This window comes from Cavia porcellus, unplaced genomic scaffold, assembly GCF_034190915.1.
Source record: "Cavia porcellus strain 051 isolate PalLab524CR breed Dunkin Hartley unplaced genomic scaffold, mCavPor4.1 scaffold_30, whole genome shotgun sequence".
Taxonomy (NCBI): Eukaryota; Metazoa; Chordata; class Mammalia; order Rodentia; family Caviidae; genus Cavia; species Cavia porcellus.
In genome coordinates this window covers 7,416,789-7,442,757 of record NW_026947513.1, presented here as the reverse complement: position 1 = coordinate 7,442,757, position 25,969 = coordinate 7,416,789, and the positions used below count along the sequence as shown (strand labels likewise).

At 38.9% G+C, this 25,969-nt stretch overlaps 1 protein-coding gene across 3 annotated transcripts in view; it reads right to left on the bottom strand.

Annotated features, from left to right (window-relative positions):
* Positions 1-25,969, bottom strand: part of Zcchc4 (zinc finger CCHC-type containing 4) — a 53,776-nt gene that overhangs the window by 21,204 nt on the left and 6,603 nt on the right. For all 3 annotated transcript variants that reach the window (XM_023564065.2, XM_063240562.1, XM_063240563.1), the window contains 3 exons: positions 13,128-13,403; positions 12,613-12,693; positions 122-194 (listed from right to left, as the gene is read on the bottom strand). In XM_023564065.2, coding sequence (XP_023419833.1) covers positions 122-194; positions 12,613-12,693; positions 13,128-13,403 — 430 coding nt within the window. The remainder of the gene's footprint in view (positions 1-121; positions 195-12,612; positions 12,694-13,127; positions 13,404-25,969) is intronic.

Here is a 25,969-nt window from a genome sequence, read left to right as displayed (position 1 = left end):
TTAACAGCCACTAATAATAATACAAAAATTATAGTTAAAATGGTAGAAAAACAACAAAGGAGGTACTCTTGAATTTGTTATTTTGTATTAAGAGAAGAAAGATAATGGTCATGATCCTTACCTTTCCATCAAAGAAATGGTGGTTAAACATGTTATAGTGGCAAAAGCTATCCTCCAAATAAAACTGGGAGTACCTGTAAAATAATGTGCCACAGAGTTACTTGCCTGTTAGCCAGAGAGCAAACAAATGTACACTAAACTATATTTAAAACTGTACAACCACACTTTAATATGTTTCAGATTAGTTTTTTGAAATAAATACTTTACAAAAATTTCAAGGAATTTGCAGCAGTAAGTAATGAGTTTAAATGATTTTTCCCAGTTTAGTAAACCAGAGGCAAAACTATAGAGTACTCAGGTATAAACACACATGTTCCTACAGATCAAAAGGCCATTTCAGTGAGTTACTGACAGATTATTATACAATTTGATAATTAAAATATGTCTCTTGTGGTTAATAATTTTAAGGAAAATCCTAAAACAACATTTCTGCTCAATAGCTATTAATTATTTTCTTCGGTGGTTAATTTTAAAAAGTATTTAATGCAAAGTTTTTCTTGTTTAACGCAGATTAGTTTAAAATACGCTTCTCAGTATCAGAGAAAAATAAATATGAGCATCTTATTTTTACTAAATTATTGAATGAGGGTTATTTACTTAGTAAATGAACTATTTTATTCTTCTAACATACTACTTTAAAATGCCATTAGCAGTGAATGAGTACCAGTATTGGATATTAACATTTTATAATTTTTTGCTAATTTACTCAGCAACACTCATACCACATTAGTTTACATTTGTGTATTTGGTTATTTACAAGACTGAGCTTTCTGTATTCCTCAGTTACAGCAGTACTGCCTGCCTGTTTCCCCTATTCAGCTGGCTCTTAATACCTTTCTTGCTGACTTCTGAGTTTTGCACACAACACAGAAACTTCTGTGATCACCACATGGGTAACTCTGGCTACTGTATCAAATAATTAACATATGAACTCCATCACTGTTTCTGGAATTTATAACCCAGTAGAAAGGCTGGAAATCAGGGACACACCCTTATTGACATGGTTTCTTGAACCCAAATCACGTTGGTGGCTCTTCTTGGCTTATAACTGCCACTCTTATCTGTTTCTTTCCCCTATAACTAACTGACCACTCTGGTGTTAAACATAAGACTAATTTTGTCATCAAGGTGCAGCCCGAAACATGGGTCTGTTAGATCCACATTTACTGTTTTTTTTTTTGGGGGGGGGGTACTGAGAATAAAGCTCACGACCTTGCATTTGCAAGTGCTGTGCTGCTGGGCTATGTCCCCAGCTCTCCACATTTATTCCTTAGAATATTTCCATTGATGAATTACTAATTTTACTTTAATGAGTTTTATTATACTAAACAATGAGCACTTAACAGAAAAAAATACAAAAATAAAGCATTACATTTTTAATATTTATTATTAAAAAGCATCAAAATTTTCAACAACTGTTTTTCGGTGTACTAAGTCTAAAAAAGAACGTGTATACAATGAACATACAAGTAGTACTTTATCAAAAAAGTAATCTTTACTTCAATTATCACAGCTAAGGCAGTCTACACACATGACAACAGCACATTCCATACACTAATGTCACTTACACTGACAGCTCTCGGGTTCGGCTTTCCTGGATGTTTTTACAGGACCTACCTGACTATCTCAGTGGTTTGCTGCTTTGTCAGGAGGTTCTTATTATATTTTACATGTGTAGTTAACAGGAACATAAAATACCAATAAAATAATGCATTAAATTCTTAATATGTACTGTGCATTTAGAATAGACACCAACATTCTCATATCAGCTGCATACTTGCTTACAAAACTTAAAAGTAAACCTTAAAATTAATTCCCATACAACCTACAATGAAAATACCGACAGAACTGTACCACAGAAATAAGCTTTGCTTCAACTGTCACCCCCAAGGCAGACGTCACACAACTGCGTGCTGAGTGCACGCGGCTCGCTTACCCTGAAGGCATGTGTGCTTAGCTTTCTTTCCTACGTGGCATTTTTCCCTCTATCTTCTTGTTTTGTCAGGAGCTTCCTACTATACTGTGTAACATACACTTAGCAGGGAAATAATATTATCCATAAAATAAAATATAAAAAAGTAGTAGTGCTTAGAATAGACATCATTTTCACATCAGCTGTTTACTTGCTCACAAAATCTAAAAGATAACATCAAAAATAAAACCAAGGTAAACTACAATGTAAATACAAACAAAATAAGCTTTGCTTCAACTGTCAAACTCAAGGCACATGACAACTGTATGTTCCACGTACAAGTGTCTCTTACACTGATAGCAAGTATGTTTCATTTTCCTGTCCTTCTTTTTAGGGCACAGTAGACATCTTTTTTGTTTTCCTGTTGTCATAGTAGATCTTTGTGATGCTGTGCCTGCCTGTTCACCTGTCAGCTCACAATGCACTTTATCATGTTTTTGTGCAGTTCCCAGAAACATTTTGTTTTTCTTCTGCTATAAATGATCTTGTATGAATTCCAGTCCCGGTCCTCTAAGAAAATCTGCACTTGTTATTTTCTTTGTAAACTATCTATTTGTGCCACACATATTTAGGATCAAGTAAAACATAATCACTGGCTGACTCTATGTTTCAAGGGACATAATAGTTGCTGCATCTATGCCCACCAGACACGGTGGCGCATGCCTGTAATCCCAGAACTCAGGAGGCTGAGGCAGGAGAAGTGCCACAAGTATGAGACCAGCCTGGGCTAAGTAAAGATTTCAAGACCATCCTGAATTACATAGTGAGACTCTGCCTCAAAAAATCTACTTCACCTTTGGTTTTGCTGTTGAAAGTTTCCATCTCAGGCTTCCATTTTGTTGAGGTTTCCCTATTAATATTTCCATCATGGTGAAATGTTGACATCAGCAGCACCAGCTTGGTTTTCTTTGCCATAAACGAGGCCAATGTTATACCCTTCTGAAATCCAAAGACTGTACTGTCCAATTTTGTTTCAAAATTGCAACACTTCATTTGAAATTTCTGCTTTGTTCCTGCTTGTAGTTCCTATGCTTGTCAACCTGTGCTCTTGTTACCAAATGGAAACTGGTAAACCAACTGTCGACTATCACGTCCAATTAATTTGGGAGATGGGAGCAACAAGTCTGTTCACAACATCAATCTCGGTTTATTACACAAATAAGGACCTGATGGCTGAGCTCCAGGATAAATGTCTAAATTGAAAGCTAAGTCTTCCCATTTAGAAGAGCACAAATTTTTTGTCACATTCTGACCCAACACTTTTCCATGAGTCTTCACGCCTGCGATCACCATGAGAAATCCCTGCTAAGTACAGCAGACATGAATGCTTGCAGTTCAGCTAGTGGTAACATAATAAATACATTGTTGAGTATGATCACTGGTATGTACATACCAAGTTTTACTTGTATTTCAGACTCTGTGAATTGTAGCATTCCGTTACAATTTTCAACCCTGAATGGCAGCACTGGCATTCTAACATGTTTCACCCCAGCCAAGACCTTCACTACATTTTTGGACCTCACTCTAACATAGATCATTCCATTTGGTTTTATGGCCATTTTGCAACATTTTAACTAGACAGGTATGTCTTCAGATTGCTGCTTTCTTCCTAATCTGAACCAAGGTCTGCATTCCCTGTGTCTGCATCAGTATTCTTGCCCCACTTCACTGTCACAGGAACTTTGGCTCACATCCAAGTTGTCATCATCATCACAGTTGTTGTCTTCGTTGTCATCATCATCATGCACCCACACCACTCTTCTGTTAGGAAATCATGTATTTTACCATATGTACCATCTTCATCATTCATGCATGAATAATCTGATGATTCACTTTTGATTCCCTCCAAAACTTGCAAATCGGATTTTTTATGAGCCGTTATACTGATTTGGTCTACTTCCACCAGAAAAATTTTTTTAAAAATTTTTCTTTTAACAAACCCTGAAGTAGTGTGGGTCTACTGGACCCTCTGTGATGCTTGGGTAAACATATATAAAACAAGTTACACAGTTATGAGGTGGGGAAAAATTTTGTTTTGCCACTTTTCCACATGTGCATACACCTTACCATTTATGCTAACAAGAGGGTAAACACATAGATTGCTTGCTGTATCCCTCAGGAAAAGGCAAGAGGCAAGAGCCCAGCTGCTATTATGCTAAAGTACAAATTTATAGTAGAAAAGGAAGGAATGGGTCCATTGGACCCAGTCTTTTGTTCCTATTAATATTCAAACATCCCTAGCTCTGCTTATCCTCTGCACTGCACAAGCTCTCTGGTCAAACTCTGGGTTCCTCACTTAGGTACCACCTTGTCTTAAAAAAACCACTTAATCTTTTTAAATGTCTGTTTCTCCATCTATAAAATGGAAAAAGTAATTTCTTATAGGACTTCACAGAATAAATGTAATAATGCATGTAAAGAGCTTTACACAAGGCCAGTGATAAAGCATATACTAAAATGTTAAGTGTCAGCACTACCAATATTACAGAATTGTTTATATTCACCAAAACACAATCGAAATTTATTTCCTCTTGTTCTGTGGAGATGAAAAAGAATGATAAGATGCTGCTTATCATTCGTGTCACAATATCTTTGAATACCATTTAAGATACAGTAGCATATCTCCTGATTTTATAAAATATTAATTTGCACTGAAGAGATAAGCAGAAGTCTTGGATAACTAAAAATATTTAAACTATCTAATATAAATGAATGTTGGAGCCATTGAAGCTAAATACATGTGCAGGGCTGTGGCTAAACTGAGAACGGGATGATGCCTCAAGGGGCAAGACAGGCCACAGCTGAGGCCACCTGGAGACTTTCTCCTAGGACAGTTCCCCTTAATTAGCATCATCTGTTGCTTGGAGCGGTCTTTGAACCCTTCCCAAGATTCTGCTCAGGTTTCCTGCATTTTCCACTCTAACCCCCTTCCTTGTTTGAATGGATACAGGCCACACAGAGACATTGTCCGTCTCAGCCACCAGAGTTAAGAACTCTGTTGAGGGTCTTGGTCCTCGTGGAGCCCTAAAGATCAATTGTAAATGGTAAATGTCAACTACCATTGATAAACAAATATATCTTCCTATTTAACTAAATTTCAAATAAATAATTTTTATTTTTGTTTTTTCAAACCCATTTTATTTTAAAGGGAAAAAACAAAATTTCAAAACACATCAATTGAGGGCAACAATGGCATATACATTGCACATCGTCATCCCTGAATCAGTCAAGACATCCACATTCAATTGTCCAAACAGTACCAGCACAAATTTTTCTCTTCAATGAATTCAGAGAAATCAGTTCAAATGACTAATTTTTAAAAAGTACATCAAAACCAGTACAGCTGTGGGTCAACTATCATTTGAGAGTATTTTGAGCAAAGGAAAATGTTACACCATTTAACATCTTTTTTTTTTTTTTTTTTGAGACAGTGTCTAGCTATGAAGTCCAGGCTGGCCTCTAACTTGTAGCAATCCGTTTGCTTCACCCTTCTCAGTGCTAGATTACAGGCAGGCACCACCATGGTTGTCCCGTTAGTTTAACCTCCAATTGTTTAGTTTCACAAAGACACAAGAGTCATTTTTGAAAATTAAAAATTAAAAAACAAAATCTGTTTTGCATAGAATTCAGCATATTACATCTGCCCAAAACACTAGGCAGCAGTATGCAGGGCCACAAACCACCAAAAACAACAACAAAAAAAAAAACCCAAAAATTTCAGTTCTAAGTTCCCTTCAAATACTAACAAGGGAGCATAATTATTCATATTTTAAATTATGAAAAACACTCAACAGTGCCTTCTTAAAACAAAATTGGCTACAAAGAATTATTCTCTCCATTGAATAAGGCATATGAAACCAATCAGAAAAACACGTACTTGAAAACTGCTCAAAAGGACATTCATTTAATTTGGCCATTCATTCTCTTTAAATCAGAGTCAGTTGTCAAGTGTGAAACTTGCTCTATCCACAGGAAATGTAATCAAATGCTGAATAAAATTAGTTCATAAAATGAACCTAAGAAATTCATTTTTTGATATAACTTTATTTGGATATTAGTTTGCCAAATAGAGTTTCACATCTTCCTTGCTAAAATTAGAGCCTATAGAAGAAATCCATCTTAGCAAATGTTAACTCCATATCGCATACCGCGAAGTGGGTATTTATAGCACATCTGCACAGAGCCCTCAAGCTGAGGCAGTCCTGAAGCTGCCACCTCAGGAGAGACCTTTATTTAACGGGCAATGAGAAAACAACAGCAATGTGCCAAACACACTATGCCACGTAAGAAGTTTTTCCCTGACTTCACTGTGGTCTCTGTGAGAAATCTAAACCAACCACACCAGCCATCATACTGTAAATACAGGCAACAACCCACGTTTACTCTGCCCACTGAGGTTCTCTCAACACTGAAGGGTGAGCTTCTGCAACCCTGACACCCTAAGACCATGCTACCAAAGAAACTGAGTTACGATGTCCTCAAGAAAACACCATCACCATCCACCTTTACCTGCCACAAAGTTTGCAGTTGTGAAAAGAAAGTAAGTCTTCATACACAGCAGTCGCCTGCTATCCACAGGCGATACATTCCCAGAGCCCCAGAAATTAAAGATCTAAAAACAAATGGAAAACCAGCTCATCTTCAAGGACTGGAAGACAATATTAAGATGGCAAAAGTCCCCAAACTAATGTAAAAATTCAGTAAAATTCCTGTAAGAATCTCAGCTGGTTTTTTTTTTTTTTTGTAGAAATTGATAAGCTGATCCTAAAATTCACATGGAAATGCATGAAATCCAGAGCAGCCAAAATGATCTTCAAAAGGAAGGACAAAGCTGTAAGACTCTAAGCTTCCCATTTCAAATTTTACTATAAAGTAACAATAATCAAGGCTACCATAAGGAGAGACACAGAGCAATGAAACAGAATTGAGTCCAGAAATAAACCTTACATTCATGATCATTTGGCTTTCAGTAGAGTACCATGACAATTCAATGGGAAAAAAAGTCCTTTCAATAGGCTAGAGCATAAGATATCCATATTTAAAAGAATTAAGTTGGATTCCTAGATCTCATACACATATAGAAATTAGCTCAAGCCTGGTATGGTGACACACGCCCACAATGCCAGCACTCTGCAGGCTGAATCACAAGTATTGAAAGTTAAGAGTCCTACATGGGCTATTTACGGAGCTCTCAAAACAGAAAATGGAAAGGGCCAGGGACCTTGCTCAGGGCAAAGGCCTTGGATTCAAACCCCAATACCAAAAAAAAAAAAAGAACAAGAAGTTGTTCAAAATAGATCAAAGGTCTAATATAAGACCAAAAATTATAAAACTCTTGGGGAAAAAAAAAAGATGTAAATACTTATAGACTTGGATTAGGCAATCATTTCTTAGATATGACAAATAAAATACATACAACCAAAAGAAAAGAGACAAACTGGATTTCATTAAAAGTGCAAAGATAAAACCATAGAATGGGAGAAAATATTTGCAAATCATGTATCTGACAATATTAAGAAGTCTCTCAATTCAATAGTAAAAGGACAACTATTTAAAACATGGACAAAGAATTGAATAAGTGTTTCTCTAAAAAGGTAAAACACACCAAAAGCACATGAAAAGATGTCCAACTTCATTAGTCACTAGGGAAATCCAAAACAAAACCACAATGACCTATCACGTCAAAAAGACAGACAGTAGTAAGTGTTGACAAGGACATGGAAAAAATTAGACCATTGTCCGTTCATTCCTGGGGGAATACAGCATGGTGGGCCCACTTAAGAAACAGTTTGGCAGTTCCTCAGGAAATGTGGAAGCCCTAACCACCAGCACTTCACAATGTGGCCATTTGGAGACAGGGCTTTCTTTAGACAGATGATTAAAGTAAAATGAGGCTGTGTTAAACGCTTCTCCAATGTGACTGCTATCTTTATAAGATGAAACCCGGACACACACAGACACCAGGGAAGCATGAGCGCGCACACAAAGGATCACAGGCGGAGCCAGTGATCAGCAAGTGAAGGAGAGAGGGCTGAAGAGAACCACACTGCTAACACCTTCATCACACCTCCAGCAGCCAGAACCGTTTCAGCCACACGGCCTTGGAATTCTGTCACAGCAGTCCCAGGAAACTAAGGCAATACTCAAGCGACCTGAAAACATGTCTATTTACATAATCATTGTGAAACTTATACACAAATGCTCACAGCACCACTATTCATAAAAGCCAAAAAGTACAAGTAACCAAATGTCCATCGACTAATGAACACATTGGTCTGCTTTGTATCACTACAATGGCATATCTGAGGCAGCCAACTTCATACAGAGAAAAGGGGTGGTTGGCTCCCAGTTTAGGAGGCCGAGTCCAAATGGAGCAGTGCTGGCTGTGTGTGCAGCGTAAATGAGTGATTACAACTTGAACCAGAAGCAGAAAGAAGATGGGGCAAACTCAGGCTTGGTAACAATGCTCCTGAGAAAACCGTCTCTTCACAGCACATGCCCACTAAGGACCGTCCACGAAGCCCCCCCCTCCTAGCAGTCCACTTCTTCACGGAGCTTCACCCCACGGACCAGCCTTCACCACATGGGCCATTGGGAGACAGCCAAAATCCAGATCATAGCAATGCTCGAAGTCATGGTGTAAGGAAGATGCAAGGCCTTATGCACCCCATAAAAGGACATGAAGGTTAGGCACAGTGGTACATGCCTAATCTCAGCTAGGCAGAAGGCTGAGGCAGAAGGACCACACGTTCAAGGCCAGCCTAGGCAACACAGCAAGACCCTGCCTCAAAAAAATAAAAAATAAAAGGACCAGGGATGTAGCTTAGTGACAGACCGCATGACTACAAGGCCATGAGTTCAATGCCCAGTAATAAAAAAAAAAGTTAAATATTACAGGAATGACGTGTTACAACATGGAGGAACCTTGAAAACATCGTGCAAAGTAAAAGCAGTCACACACAAAAGGGACGTAGTGGAAGATTCCACTTACAGAAAGATCTAGAACAGGCAAATCCATATGAGAAAAAGCAGAAGAGGGTCGCCAAAGGCTGAGGTTAGGGGATTACCGAGCGACTTTCTTTTGAAGGGGTGAAAATGTTCTGGATGGGACCCTGATCATGATTCTACAATTGTGTGAAAATACTGAAAACACACCTTTGTACATGTGAAATATAACTCAATGTAAAATAAAAATCTAGACGGTTTGAGGTGGCAGAATTAAGACCACTTTCCTTTAAAAAATAAAATAGAATAAACCAAAGACTCATACAATTTGGGTCTTTGAAATGACATGATATGGTTTTTTTAGTTTCTTTTGCATGAATCGTTCTACAACTATCTTGAGAAAAGCTCATTCTTAATAAAATCAGAATCATATACATTCAAACAACTTCCACTTTTAAAAAACAACACTGTAATACTGCACTGAAGTGAAAGTCTGGGGGTAGAAATCCGGGCCTCTGACAACCGTCCCCCGCACTGACTGACTCGGCTGTGGACAGCTGGCCCTCCTCTGCAGCCCTCACAGCTCCCCTCAGGGGTGAGGCACCTTCTGCTACCCCATGCAGGTGGCCAGGGGCCAGCAAGAGTGCCGCGTTCGTCAGGCCACAGTGACAGTTGTGAAATGGGCATGCGGCCCTGCCAGGCAACTCAGGGCACTCCCTGCAGTTCTGCCAGGGTGCTCTCAGGATGACCACCTCGTCCCACCAGCAGGCCAGCTGCAACAAGGTGAACTTGGTGCTGCACCTGCCAAGTCCCTGAGAACAAAGCCAGTGCAAGGGAAGGACCAAATGAGAGAAAGATGGAGCCCTAGCAGCACTGTGGAGGCCAGGACGGTGACTGCAGTAAAGCTGGCTGTGCCCCGACTCCAGCAGCGTGAACCAGCGCATTTTTTAAAAAATTTTATTTAAAAGGAAAAAGAGAAAAAACAAAACAAAACAAAGCGGTGTAAGGGTACAAGTAATACAGAACTACAAAAAAAAAAACAGTAAGAAATCACCAGTTAATAGATTACACATTATCATCTTAGAGATAGTTGCTCACGTCACAGTATCAAAGCATGCAATGTGGACATTCAAACAGTGAGACTGCAAACACTTGGAACCAGCACATTCTTCATGTGAATGGATTTCTGGGACTGCAATGAGCTCCTATCCTAAACATGCACTACCTTGGCAACCAAATTTGGGTTTGTTTTGGTTTTGTTTTTTGAGGTCTTTTTTGTGTGTGTTTTGTTTTTTAGACCAGGTCTCATAATGTAACTTAGGCTGGCCTTGATCTCACTACCTTGCCCAGGTTGCCTTGAGCAGGCATGGACAGCACACCCAGCTGGAAGCCAGTTACTGATTCATGGAAAACCTCTGTGGAATGCAGCAGGAGGATAAAGGAAGCAAGAGAGAGACTAAAGAATGAAAAGAGAAATGGACCATATTAGAAACATTTGTGTGCGAGTTTAAAAGCAAAGTTACTTCCTGAAGAGAATTTGTGCAGCCAGACTGCCTGGGCTTGAGCCATGCTTGACCGCTTACCAACTCTGACTCTGGTTATTTTACTTCTTTGTGTCTCAGTTTTCTCACTGGAAAAATGAGGATGCTAACAGTATCTATCTTATAGAGCTATTGTAAGGTATGAGTTAGAACAAGGCTTGATATACAATAAGCACTTAAAAACTACCAGCTACAGATAATCCTGATGTGACAGGAGCCCAAAGTTAAACTTCTACCTCTAAAATAACACGTTTATATTAACAATACACTTCAGGAAAGGAATCCAGGATTTTAAAAAGAAATTGATGTAACCATACAATGGACTACACAGCCAGCCACAAAAGGAAAGAAGGAAGGAAGGAGCCTTAAAAACATTAAGCTAACCAAAAGAAACCAGACCCCTATGCCAGTCCTCAGCGACTGCACTGATGTGGACTGTTCGGAACAGGTAAATCCATGGGAGTGGACAGTGGCTGTCAGAGGGGTGAGTGCAGGTTTTCTTTTCAGTGTGATTGAAATGCTCTGGGAACAGGTAGTGGTGATGGTTACTCAATATGTGAACATGCATCACGATCACTGAAATACACACTCCACTACGGTGAACGTGATGTGAGTTATTTTTCAATTAAAAAAAGAGATTTTTACCCCCCTCAGTACTGGAGACAACCTGGAAAGTACTGAACCCACCTCTACTTATTTGTTTAATCTTGAGCAGGGTCTCACTTAGTTGCCCAGACTAGTTTTCAATGTGTGGTCCTCCTGCCTCAGTCTCCTAAATAGCAGGGAGTACATGTATGTAACATCACACTGTGCCATTTTTTTTTCTTTTTTCTTTTTGGGACAGGGTATTGCTATACAGTGCAGGCTGGCCTTGGACTCACCATGCAGTCTAGGCTGATCTTGAACTCTCAGTGATTCTCCTGTCTCAGCCTCCCGAGTGCTGGGATTGCTGGCATGTGCCAACAAGTCTGACTCTGTGACTTCTGTTTAGTAAGAAACCTCTGTTATCATCTTGCCAAGGCTCACTCCCGTCAAGCAGATGTCAGTTTACAATGTAAGTCTCTTAAAGGGGTGGGTGAGTGCTTCACAGGTCAGGCCTGTTAGTAACCAGTGAGAAAGTGGAGGTAATCTGAGAAATGTAGTTGCTTACATTAGGTAAAATAAAGTTGACTTGGACACATAAAGAAAAATTACAAAAGCTATGTCTTTTAACATGACATTTTACACTTTAAAAAATCTGTCTCCCTAAAAAGGGAGAGAAAGCATACTTAATTTCACAGATTTTCTCCAACAAATGCTGGAATATTAGCCCAATAGACTGTATGAGACCTAAACATAAAAACACACAAAGTCTGATTCCTTGAATACATTCAAAATCGCATAAATGATACAAAGAACACAGGGTCTTACACAGTCACGGTGAACTCCTGGAATTCAAACAACTGGAAACTAGGAAGAATACTGCAGTGCCACAGCAGCACACAGACAGCACCGGAGACATCCACTGTCATAACCCTGAGGGCCACAGTTCTTGCCAGCCAAGTCTCACACGCTCCGGCCAGGTCGTCTGCATGGCCCTCTGCCCAGACCCCTCCGCCTCTGGCCACGGTTTCCCCCTCGGTAGACCCTCCCTTCACTGCAGGCTGCATCCAGGGATGCAATATGCATAGCACTGGTCAAATATATTTTTAAAATGCCTTTCCCACTTTAAAGATTTGATGGTGAAACAAAGTCCTAGAAATTTGACTAAGCATGAGGCAGTTCGGTGATCTCTGAAACTTCGTCCAGTAGAAATCAGTTCATCCTAAAGCTGTAAGTCACAGGCAACTAGATACAGCACCCAGAGAGAAATCAACTGTCTCCCTATTTGAAATACAAAAGATATAAGATCTGTTGTTTATATGAGTAAAAAATTGCTTTAAAACCAATTTGTACTTTTAATTATTAATTAAAATTTATTTAAGTAAGCAGTTAAGAAGAGAAAAACAAAAACAAGGAACAATAAAGAATAATTATTATAGTTTATAAACCTACCGAAAATCAATATCCAGTAAAAGGCTTTTAAGGTTAGACTTCTGGTCACCAGATGTTGTCAACCTGATCAGCTCATGCAACCTAAAGCAATTAGTAAAAGCAAATTTAGTGAAAAGTTACAAATGCATAGACAACAAGCAAACAAACAACAAAACCAATCTGTGTTCTTCTGTGACCTCTGATATTTCAGTGAAATCCCAAAGAGAATTTGGCAGGTGTAACCAAGATTTCAGTTTGTAAATATTTCTAAAAGGGCCACACTTATCTGAAACGGAGAGGTCTAACATCACAGACAATTTATGTATCGAGTCAGAAAGCATCTCCTTTCCTACGCCAGAGAGAAATGTCTTCAATGAATACAGGCTGCAAATCCTGCAGAGAGCGAGCAGCCTTCCCACTTCCTGGGAATTTGCAGCGCTTCTCGCTGTACACTGTGCATAGTAAAAAAACTACTTGACAAAGTCTTTTCACAGTTTAAATAGCACAACAGGAAAAAACTGTTTTACAGAACACACCTTGGTGTGCCAACACACAGTACCCTTCTGAAGCCTAGGGTAGAGAGGAGGCCGACCAAGAATCGACAGGTCCTATCCGCAAACAGGTACTGGGCATTGGTCTTCTTGTTTTCCAGAGGATAAAGGAGCTGGCTGGGCCTTCTTAACTGGGTGACAGAAAGGTCGCCCACAACATGGTGCTCTTGGTGTTCCCCCCATTCGTCTGGTAGCAGCAACTGCTGACAGCTGTGACAGAACCTTCTCTGAGTCAAGGGCAACTGGATGAACCTCAGGTACCTTTAAGACACAATGACACACAGAGGAGGACACTTTAACTTTGTTGTTTTAGCAACAGCATATCTTTGCTATTTTTAGCATCCAAAAAGTAGTTATACTTCCTAAAGGATACTGCATAAAGCAGTAAAGGTAGGAAAAATCTGTAGAATGTTGGCTAGAATTTATGTCTGGCTGTATAACTATAAAGTGGAAGAGAATCAGCAATTTCATAAGAATTGAGATGCTTCAATTTAGTCACTGAATGAAGATCAATATCTGTTTAAAATGTGAATATAATATATTACTCCAACAACTTAGTAGTAATGACAAGTAGTATCACATTTAAATTTATTGACTAATCCATGTGTTCTAACTCTCAAGTGTTAAACAGTCTGGCTCGGTTGAGCAGTCGCCTTAAAATGAGAAATTAAGATCATTCTTCAAGTTCTTATGGCATACTTAGCAAGAAAAATTACCTACTAAAAGGAAAGATGTTTCCACAGAGCTCCTCTGCTCCCAGCCAAACTGACAGAGGCTGACGTAAATTCACCACCAAACTCCAGGACAATATTCAAAGGCGAAACACTATTTTGGACACCTTGCTTGGTGTTTTTAAGTCACCCTGATACTTCATGTTAAAGTCTCTATTTCTCTTTTTTCACTTTATTAGAGAGTTTTTGCTTTTATTTTTTGTTTGTTTGACACAGGTCCCACTACATGGGGATATAGCTCAGTGGGAAGGTCTGGGTTAACTCCAGTGCCACAAAAAAACCCCAAAACTGTTGATTTTGTATGTGTAACATCAGCTATAAAATTGGAGTAAGATTAAAAAAAGAAGAAAAAAAGCAGAGTAAACAGAAAAAAAAAAAACTCATTGACTACAGAGGATCAAATGTCTACTAAATCCCATTTTCTGTTTTGTTTTGTTTTTGTTTGTAGTGCTGGAGACTCAATCATGTGGCTTTCTACTAATGAGCTACATTCCCACCCCTTTAAAGGCACTATCTTGCTATTCCCCCACAGGGGCCTTGAATTTGCAATCTTCTGGCCTTAGTCTCCTAAGTAACTGAGATTCCAGGCGTGCACCACCATCCTCAGCTTAAATCTAAGGACGATGAATAGTGTAATAAAGATTCTCATAGGTTGACAAAAGTCCAAAAATTTCAATGAAAATAAAATTGTGAAATGCAATATAAAAACTGTAGACTTAACAAGGAATCAAGATGAGCATTAGTACTTTTCCTGTCTAAGCACAGTTGTATTTCAAAGCACCAGTGGAGGTGACAAATAAGACACTCTAAGTGCCTATGGCAAGAAATCAGCCACAGGGCCAGTAATTTAAATATTTGTATTTCTATAATGACTGATCTTTAACAACTTAATGCATAACTAGAAAGAAAGAGAAGAGGGATATTAGAAGGAGCCACCTAGTAATTCAAAGTAAGACTCTCAGGAGAGCAAAGGACCCTAAGACATGAAATGCAAGTACGAAGAAGCAACAGATGCATCAGACTGCCAGCATCCAATCACGTATTTATTACTGGTAAGCAAAGAAAGAGTAAAACCTTACCACGCTGATGGCCAAAATCTCAAACCAACTAGAAATGACAGAGGCAGATGATGTAATTAGTAAAGAGAGACAGGGGAACCATATGTGTGGCATACATTTGTAATCCCAGCCACTCCAGAGTCTGAGGCAAGAGGACCCCAAGTTTGAACCCAGTCTGAGTAACTTAAAGCCCTGTCTCAAAATAAAATTACAGCTGCAGACACAGCTCAATGGGGTTGCACAAGGAGGAGGAGGAAGATGAAGAAAAGGAGGAAGATCATGATGAGGAGAAATATCAAGAGCTCAGCCAAGATCCCGATTGTCAATATTGGGAACCTGGCCAAGAGTCCTGATTGTCTTTCTTAAGAATGTGGTACAAAAAATAAAAAACAAAGACCAGTAACTTAGTGTTCCATCAAAGGCTGGGAAGTCAACGTCTCTGGATCGGATTCTTCCACTCCTAAAGCAGTCACTATTTATTAAGTGTATACAGTGATAGGTGGGGCTAGGAACAGATTGTAATTCATCAGAAGACTCAGACTCAAGACAGTGTAGATAGTCTTACGCTTATAAGTATCTTGTCCTGGAGTAGAATCTTGAAATGACTTAAGAAGGCGTAGAGAATCGAGAATCCCATGCTTAGAAGAGTCAATGGGAAATCTCAGATGGGTGATGCCAATAATCCCAATCCTTCCTTTTATCCCATAGGGAACTGCGCAAAATCAGCCACTGTGAATCTGTGGTCCCCAACAGAGAAGCTCTATGAGGATGAGGACGACGACAAGAAGGAGAAGCATAGACCTGTGAAGTAAGACATGGAGAGCTGGGGTAGAGACCACTGACAGATTACGTGCTTACACAAGGCCTTGGGTCAATCCTCAGCAAGACAGGAACATGTGGGAGGGAAAATATGCAAGAAAAAGATGGCCCACAAACCTATAAAGATTTTTCTTTTGTTTGAGAGGAAAGGCACCACAGGCGGGACTAAGAGCAGTTTAGAGACTACCAAAAAAGAAGATCAGTAAACCTGAAGCCATCTCAAGTGCAATGCAAGGCCTGGACATGCATGAATGCAGTTCCTCCAGCGGGGCAGAGGGACAGAAAAGCTTGACTATATAATGGAGAAATTTTTCACAATTACATCTAAAGATCCAAAAAGCTCAGAAACACAAGCACAAGAAATATGAGGGGAAACCAGACACATTATAAAGCTTTTCAAAATCAATAATAAACAGAAAATCTGAGCTGGGTATGGTAGCAGCACCTGGAATCTCAGCACTTGGGGGGCTAAGGCTGGACGATTACCACAAACTCTGAGCTCCACCAAGATTGTCTCAAAAAAAAATAAAGAAAAAAAAATCCAACCTTATGTACAAAGGAACAAAGGGAAGACTGAGGTTAGGTTTCCTACTGAAAACAATACAAAAAGAAACAGCAGAGCAATACCACGTCTGCATTATTCTCCCAGCAATCTGAAAAGGGGTGGACACTTCCCGACGCACTAAAGGATGACAGCATTACCCACTACCAAAGACAGAACAGGGCAAACATTTACGAGAAAACTATACCTTTACATACCTCATAAACACAAACTAAGCAGTAAAACAAAACCAGCAACACATTAAAAATAAAGTACTGGGCCATGTCCAAGTACAATCTATCTTAGGAGTGCAGGCTGCTTTAATGACTCAGTTCAACCAATGGGTTCACTATATTAATAATTTTAAAGTAATCATCCTACCTGATGCAGAAAAAAAGGTGATACAGATCCTTAGAACACAGGACTCCTCTTATAAACGGACTAAGAGAAATCCGTGGCTAGCAGCATACTGGTGAAAGACTGTCCCCTAAATAGTGACAAAGCAACAAGGTTTACTTGTGCTGTCTCAATATCAACTAGGCACCGAGCCAGCTTAGTAAGATGAGATAAAGAAATAAAAGGCATAGATTGGAAAGGAAACATTAAAACTTCTCTAGTCACAGGCAACATGATCACGTACAGATAAAGTCCTAATCCTGGAAATCTTCAAAAAGAGCTGCTGGAACTAACCGTAAACTTATTGTGATTTTAAGATTTATTTTAAAAATCAATATGCCAAACCAACTGTATTGTTGTTATACACTAGCAACAATCAGAAACCAAAATTTAAAAAGAACTCAGGACCTTGCATTTGTCAAACAGGCAGCTATGCCATTGAGCTATACTCCCAGGCAAAGAACAAGATTTGAAATACCATCAAAATATACGAAATACTTAAGAGCTGGGCATAGACGTGTATGCTTGAATTCTAGCACTTAAGTAGCTGAAGGCACAAGGATTGCAAGCAGCTTAGCAACTTAGTGAGACTCTGTCTCAAAATAAAAAATAAAGTGCTAGGGATGTAGCTCCGTGTAAAGGCCCTGAGTTCAATCTGACAGCCCACCTATAGTGCTATATCCAAGAGAGGAAGATTTTAATGAACTAAAAAATCCCAAATTTTTTAAACACAAGTTTTCATACTGATACAAAAATCAACTGCAAGGCCTAGTGGTGCACACCTGTAACCCTATCCACTCAGGAGACTGAGGAGGAGGAGCATGTGTTTTGCCTCAGCTTGAGTGACCTGATAAAGCTCTGACTCAAGATTTTTAAAAATGTTTAAAAGGCTGGGGATGTATCTCAGTTCGAGGCCCTGGTTCAATCCCAAGTACTATGAAAACAGAAAACCCCACCCCTGACCACAGGTGCCTCCCACTACCCAACCTGCCTCTAACCACCGCCAACCCACTGTCAACGTCTCCAGGAACCTGCCCATCTGGGACAGTGCACATAGCGGACTCATAGTAGCCATATCCTGGCTTTGATTTAAATTTTTATGAATAATAAGACTTCTGTACAAGAAATAGAAACTGCTTTGAAGTTCTACCAAAAAGGAGATGAATGAAGAAACTACAGCCAAGGGGCTATTAGTAAGGAACAAATAAGTCCATTTAGCCACAGACAAGTGTGGAGATTACAGTCACATCACACAAAGCAAGTAAGTACCCTGAAAAAAAGGGTAAGAAAGAGAAGACAGGAACCAGTGTAGACATAGTGATTTCTCAAGTTTTAGAGCCATGGGTCAGAAGATATGAAACTTCAAGTAAAAGGCATATTCCAACCCTGAAAACAGACAGTAAACTGGACTTCTGGAAGAACATGGTGGTTAGATAGCAGCAGTTATGGAGGCTCTCTGAGATACCTCACTTAGAGTCCAGGAATGGTGCAGTGCAAGGAGGCCTAAGAAAGGGGAGATACACCCTGCCACCCAGGAATGAACTAAGCTAAGAGAAACCAACTGGAAATCTAATCCTGGTGCTATAACAGATAAAATCTCAGCACAGAAGCTAGAACCTGTGCCACTGGAAGCCGCAATTGGAATTTCCTGCTGCTGCTGCATCCAAATCTGCAGGGCAGGAAGAGAGACACTCAAAAGCTCTGAGAGCGGGAATCTGCGAACAGAGTTGACAGCGGGACTGGCCAGGAGCCCTACATCAACTTGTGGTGAGTGAGCAGAACGGGGACCCTTTCATAGAGCAGGAGGCTCCAGCAAACGACATACTGGGACCGGGCAGACTTGCCGGAACAGGGCACAGCAGTGACTTCAGTCACATATTGCCCTCTCAAGCGGGATTGGTGGGGAGTGCCTGGCCTTCGTGACGCTGCTGATTAAGATCCAGTAGGCTAGCCCAAACCAGGTCCCAGTGCCTGGAAGTGCACCCTAGTGGTGAAGCCTTCAGTAGGTTGATCTGGAGGGGCGGGCCCAGCAGAGGCTGCCTAGGTCTTTGTCTCCCTAGTACACTGCAGTGGGCAGGAACACCTAGCCAGCACAATTCAAACAAACTATAACAGAAAAAGAGAAAAAAATTGCCTCCTACATTCACTTGTATGGAAGGAACAAAAAGTATGGGAAGAGGAAGCAACAAGAAAGGATCCTCAGTCCCCAATCCTGAGAACACTGATCCAGGAAAGGGAAACGCAAGGAAGACAGAAAACATGCAATATCAGACACAGCACCAATAGACATAAAGCGCTATCTCCAGAGCCTCATAGATGAGTTCAAAAATGAAGTATTTAATGAAATAAAGCAAGATATAAGTAGAATAGTTAGAGAAATGCTAAGCACTGCCGAGGAAAAACAGATGGTGGAATGGAAGAACAGAAAAAAAGGGGAGAATTGTTTGATGGAGAAAATAGAGAACACATAGAATACATGAAGCAGGTTCAAAGAGATTACCAGGAAACTAAAAACTCTATCGAAAGCTGGCATAACAGCTTGAAAGAAACTAAGGATAGATTATCTGAACTGGAGGGCAGATTTGTAATATGGCGCATGAAATGAAAAACTTCTTAAAAATAACAAAGAAACAAACAGCAATAATACAAAGGCTAGAAGATGATAAGAGGATCTATAACTTAAGAACATAAAAGAAGAAGTAGGGGCACAAACAAGTGGATTACAAAAGCTACTCACAGAAATAATCCAGGAGAATTTCCCTAATTTAGCAAAAGGTAAAGATACTCAGATGTATGAGGCATACAGGACCCCAGACACATACAACCAAAACAGAGCTACACCCAGGCATATAATAATCAAAATTCCAGAAATACAATATAAGAACAGAATACTAAAAGCTGTCAGAAACAAGAAACAGATCACTTACAAGGAAACACCCATCAGAATTACAACAGACTTCTCGGCACAAACCATCAAATCACGAAGAACGTGGGGGGAAATAATTCGAGCTTTGAATGATAATAATATCTAGCCAAGATTGATATATCCTGCACAACTGTCTCTAGAAATTGATGGAAAAACAAGGTGCTTCCAGGATAAAGAGGAACTAGGGGAATTTGCAACTACCAATTCAACTCTACAGAGAATACTGCAGGATATTCTAAAAAAAAAAAAATACCAAGATTCCAGAAACAGTAGCAGAGAGGCCACAATGAATGGAGCAGAAAGCAAAATGAAGAAGACAAACTGACAACTAATGACAGAAAAAGAGCTCAACAGAAATGAGGCAGAGAAAGTTGGATGGTAGGAATAGTTATTTTGGAGAAAATAAGACATCATAATAGCTACTGATGATTTAATATCATCTTGTTTTGAAGTCCCATCAAGCTTTTGTTCTTCTGTCTCCATCATTCTTAACATGTTGTATGTTACTGGATTTTATTTTATGTGATAATATAAACAAAAACTTTTATAGACAAGATCACACAGAAACCATTGTTTATTTTCTGTTAGTTGATTCTAAATACCCTCTAATACTGTCATTCTCTTGAATGGTTTTACATTGTCTTGATATGTTTGGTGCTACAGTATACAAAGTTATCCACAAAGATTTTAAGGAAAGAGACACTATGGTAACTACTTTTATGTCGTGATTATCTTGTGGTGAAACACTATTTTGCTTAAATGGTTATGCTTTGACCTGCGCTGTTTTGTTGTTATGCCCTCTTTTATCTCAGTCTCCTTTTTTTAAATTATTTATTTTACTTTTATCTTTTTAATTAAGGGAAAAATAAAAAAAAGCAGGATACACTATAGTAACCCACTTTGATTTCCTATTAACTTGATTTGAAACCCTGTATAGCCCTCACCATCTTGCTTTGACTGATTTTCCTCTATTCTGCTTTGCTTGATAGTACCAAGTTCAAAAGTATAGGCAACAACTGTAAACAAATGAATAAGATTCATTATGACGCCCATTCTGGTTGACTATTATCTTCTTTTAAAGTCCTGTAATGTCTCCAATGTTTTGGTTTTATTCTTTACTGTTTTGTTCAATTTTATTATAACTGATGATGTAGGAAATTCTTTTTAAGATAGCAAGAGGCATTATGGTAACCATTGTTGATCACCTAGTATTTTGTTTTTATATTATCTACTATGTCCATCCTTTTGATTTGACTGACTCTGTTCTGTTATGTCACATTTGATTTTACTCTCTTCAAAAACAAGTAGTAAGAACTGTGGGAGTAATAAAACCCAAAATGTGTCATTATCATTGTACAAAAGAAAGGAAAAGAAAGTGCTCTAAAGAATACAACTGCATATATATTTAAGTGTATAAGATAGATAACCACATTACTGAGTTTTGTTGGATCATTGAACAAAACTGTTTGCAGTCTCACTGTTTCAAAGTCCACTTTACATGCTTTAATTTTTGTAACTTGAACAACTATTTCTAAGAATATGTAATCTATTAACTGGTGATTTCCTATTGTTTATTTTTTCTGAAATTCTGTGTAACTTGTACCCTTTTTCTGTTATTTTTTTCTCCTTAAATAAAAAAAGAGAAACAGTAAACTAAAATCAGACAGTGATTATAAAGAAGAAAAAATGCTAAGTCCATCATTTCTCACCTTTTAGATAAAAAAGACTTAAGTGTGGGAAAGAAAGTTACAAAGGCAACACTAGAACAAAAACAGAGGAAAAGCACATGGAAAAAGGAAACGTATAGTGAAAGGGAAAAAAAAGTAGCAAAAAAATAAAGCATAAAATAATATAGCAGAGCCAAGGTCAAGCATATCTTACATCCACAGTGAAAGGAGCTGAACATCCATTAAAAGACAGCCTGGCAGATTGAATCACAAAGCAACACCCGGACACCCTATTTCATCACAGCCAAGATCCTGTCACCTTCAGTGTGCAGCTTCCCCAGGCATGACTGCTAACTGCTGTCACCCAGAGGTTCTGGCAGGGCTTGACTGTGCCCAGGCACAAATCTGTTGCAAGCTCCTAATGCATACTGTCTTGGAGGAATACAGACAGCTATGTTAGGTAGAAATAGAGTGGGCAGTCAGACAGGCCTGGGCCCTCGAGGGCGGCAGTTAGGGGATGAGAACACATTCCAACTGTGGCTGGAGGCACGTCCACTAAAGGCCAGGCCTCAGGATAAAGATGGAATGACCAGGCCTGCAGGCCTCCCAAGGGAGAAGCAGTACACTATCCGGCATCACCTGCTCCAGTAATCTAGACTAGATGGACATCAGTCACCCAGGTGGAGGACCAGGACCTCCCGACTCATCTCTTCAAAAATAAGGTCCTTATTCTTTCCATGTACACTTGCCACATGACTTGCTTTCCCACTGGATCAACATTACCTAGGCAGCTGTACTTGTAATCTTACTGGTTCATCACACTTTTGTCTCATGTTGCACCCACCTCACGATTTTGTATCTAGCTCATGACTTTGCTCTGGGTAGGGTCTGTGGCAACCCACTTAGGACCTTTCTGTCTCTCAGGACTGTCTTTCTCTCAATAACATCTCCCGCTCTTAACCTCCATTGTTCTTTAGAATTCATTTTTCAATTTTGGGAAACACAAACTTGGCGTACCTGACAGCTAGCAAGTTGGGCTTACATCTATTTCCCCTATATCATTTGGAGGTCCTATGTCAGGATCGGGGGACAATTCACTGCCATTGCCCAGGGCTCAGTACTCAAACACTCAGCACACACGCAAGGAGGCACAGCACTGCCAGGCGGGTCATGCATTTGATTATCAGAAGTAAACAGTTTTGTGGAAGGAAGACCACAATAATCATAGGCTTTAAAACCCTAAAAAGGCAGACCCCACTGAAACCGCAGTGTGGATCAAAAGGATCGTGCGAAGTGCCACAAGCTAGAGATGAAAGATGCCAAATCAGTAGGCAGAAAGGACGAGAGTTCAAAGCAAGGGTGTGTGGTGGGTGACTTGCCCACCATCAGGACCAAAGTCTAATTGCTTTTAAAGGGTGAAAAAGAACACTGTCAAATGAGCCTCCAGACACCTGATGTGTCTTCGGGCTTTACTTCCTTTTAAGTACTGTATTTCAAAACTGTCCTTCAGAAAGCTTTATTGTTTATTAACCTTTTCTTGACAAAGATAAAGGGGTCCTATGCATATTTTTCACTTCAAAAATCACTATGACTCAACTGTACTCCTTTAAATTTAGTAGTCAGACACAAAGCTTTTCATTTTGGTAGAAAGAGCTCAAGAAGCATTAAGGGTTCTACGGTACACCCTGCTTATTCCTATTTCCTGCACATACCCTAGGGGGACAGGAAATTCATTCTGCTGCATGGCTCAGCTTGATTCACAAATTGCAGGCTAGCATTTTGAAATGTCATTTTTATTGATCTCCATTTGATGTTTCATTTGCCTTTCTTGGAATACACAAATTATGTTTATGGCATTTCTCTAATAGCAGACCTTGAAAATCTAAGTTTAAATGAGCTTGGAAAAAAACATAACCAAATGAAATATCAGCTAAACAACATTATCTGGATGTACATAAATTACCACTGATTTTAGCATTCAAATTTATCTTCCTTGAGACTCCTTAGGTCACAATAAGGGTGAAAACATCTACATAAGAGAAGATTAACACCTTTCAGAGCGTAACAGGCAGCTAAAACCTATAAGGAAAAGCAAATTGCAAGGAGAGAATGTAAATCTGCCAACTGAACACCTATGAAACATAAAGCATGGTTCAAAGAGGGAGATTAGAAAAATGAGTATCAAAGCCCATTCTGTAAACTGGGAACTGCAGTGCTGCCAATCCCATGATAAAAACTGAGGACAAAGTTAATTTATCTTGCTAGCTACTAACGTTCCTTTCTGACAATTTCAAAAATAAATTAGTCAGTGAAAAGCAAGAACTACTCTATAATACAGGATGAAGTTTGCTTTACAGAATAGATATGAAATAAGTTTAAATGCAGTTTAATATTTTCAAATCAGCAGTACTTCAATACAACTGTCTTAGTTACTTTTCTTGCTGAGACAAAACACCTGGCACCCTAAGTTAAAGGGAGAAAGGTTTATTTAGCTTACAGTTTGTGGAGGTTTCAGCCCATTGTTGGCTGGCTACAAGGCTGGGCAGCACAAGGCACAGGGATGACAGTTCATGGAGGTGGAAGACAGCAAAAACAAAAAGAGAGAGTGAGACAAGCCTCTTTCTGTTCCTTACATAGTATCTAGTCTACAGGCTTAAGGCGGTGCCAATCTAATCAGTGGACTGATCCAGCAATCACCCACCCTTAATCCCAGTGTTGGACCATGAATCAATCACAAACTCTAGATTCAGCCACCTATGAAAAGCCTGCCTCCCCACAACTGTGTGAGGCTTTGGGGAGACATCTATATATAAACTGTAACATCAGCTAACCTTTAATACAGCTAACTTATAAATGAGCTGTACAAAATTAAACTTCCCACAATTTAGGAAGCGATTACAATCTCGAATAAGAGTACATCATTCTTAGACTCATTTATTTATGTTTTGTTTTTGTTTTTTTGAGACTGGGTCTTGCTACGTCATTCAGGCTGGCCTTGAACTCACTATATACCTCAGGCTGGCCTTGAACTCACAGTGATCCACCTGCCTCAGCCTCCTAAGTGCTGGATTTATAGGTCTGTGCTATCATGCCCAGCCTTAGATGGATTTATACAGAAGAATAATTTCTTTTTTTTTTAATTTTTTTAAAATTTTATTTAAGTAGAAAAAGAAAAGAAAAAAAAGCAGAGAAAGGGTACAAGTTATACAGATTTACAGAAAAAAATAAACAGTAGGAAATCACTAGTTAATGGATTACATTTTGTCATCTCAGAAACAATTGTTCAAGTTACAAAATTAAAGCTTAAAGTGGACATTCCAACAGTGAGACTACAAACAGTTCTGTTCAATGATCCAACAAAACTCAGTAATATCATTATCTATCTTATACACTTAAAAATACATGCAGTTATATTGTTTAGAGCACTTTCTTTTCCTCTCTTTTGTACAATGACAATTACACATTTTGGGTTTTGTTGCTCCCACAGTTCTTATTACTTTTTTTGCAAGAGAGTAGAACCAAATGTGACATAACAGAACAGTCAGTCAAATCAAAAGGGTGGATGTAATAGATAATGTAAAAGCATAATACTAGGTGATCAACAATGGTTACCATAATGCCTCCCGCTATCTCTAATAGAATTGCCTATATCATTAGTTATAATAAAATTGAACAAAACAGTAAAGAACAAAACCAGCAAAACCAAAACATTGGAGACATTATAGGTCTTCAAAAGTAGGTAACAGTCAACCAGAATGGGCGTCATAATAAATCCTACTATCTTCACAGCTGTTGCCTAAACTTTCGAACCTGGTACTATCAAGCAAAACAGAATAGAGGAACATCAGTCAAAACAAGATGGTGAGAGCAATACAGGGCTTTAAATCAAGATAATGGAAAGTCAAAGTGGGTTGCTATAATATATCCTGCTATTTTTTAACTTATTTTTCCCTTAATTAAAAGGATAAAAAAAGTAAATAATAAAATAGAGATTGAGATAAAAGAGGGCATAACAGCAAATCAGCGCAGATCAAAACATAACCATTTAAGCAAAATAGTGTTTCACCACAAGATTATCGCGACATAAAAGTCGTTACCATATTGTCTCTTTCCTTGAAATCTTTGAGCATAACTTTGTATACTGTAGCATCAAATATATCAAAACAATGTAAAACCATTCAAGAGAATGACAGTATTACAGGGTATTTAGAATCAACTAACAGAAAATAAACAATGGTTTCTGTATAATCTCCTTGTCTATAAAAGGTTTTGCTTATAGTTTCATATAGAATAAAATCCAATAAGATACCACCTGTTTAGACCAATGGAGACAGAAGAACAAAAGCTTGATGAGACTTCAAAACAAGATGATACTAAATCAGTATTACCTCTTAAGACATCATTTTCTCCAAAATAGCTGTTCCTATCATCCAATCTTCTCTGCCTCATTTCTGTTGAGCTCTTTTGCTGTCATTAGTTGTCAGTTTGTCTTCTTCATTTTGTTTTCTGCTCCATTCATTGTGGCCTCTCTGCCGCTACTTCTGGATTCTTCGTATTTTTCTTTTTTAGAATATCTTGCAGTATTCTCTATAGAGTTGAATTGGTGGTTGCATATTCCCCTAGTTCCTCTTTATCCTGGAAGCACCTTGTTTTTCCATCAATTTCCAGGGATAGTTGTGCAGGATATAT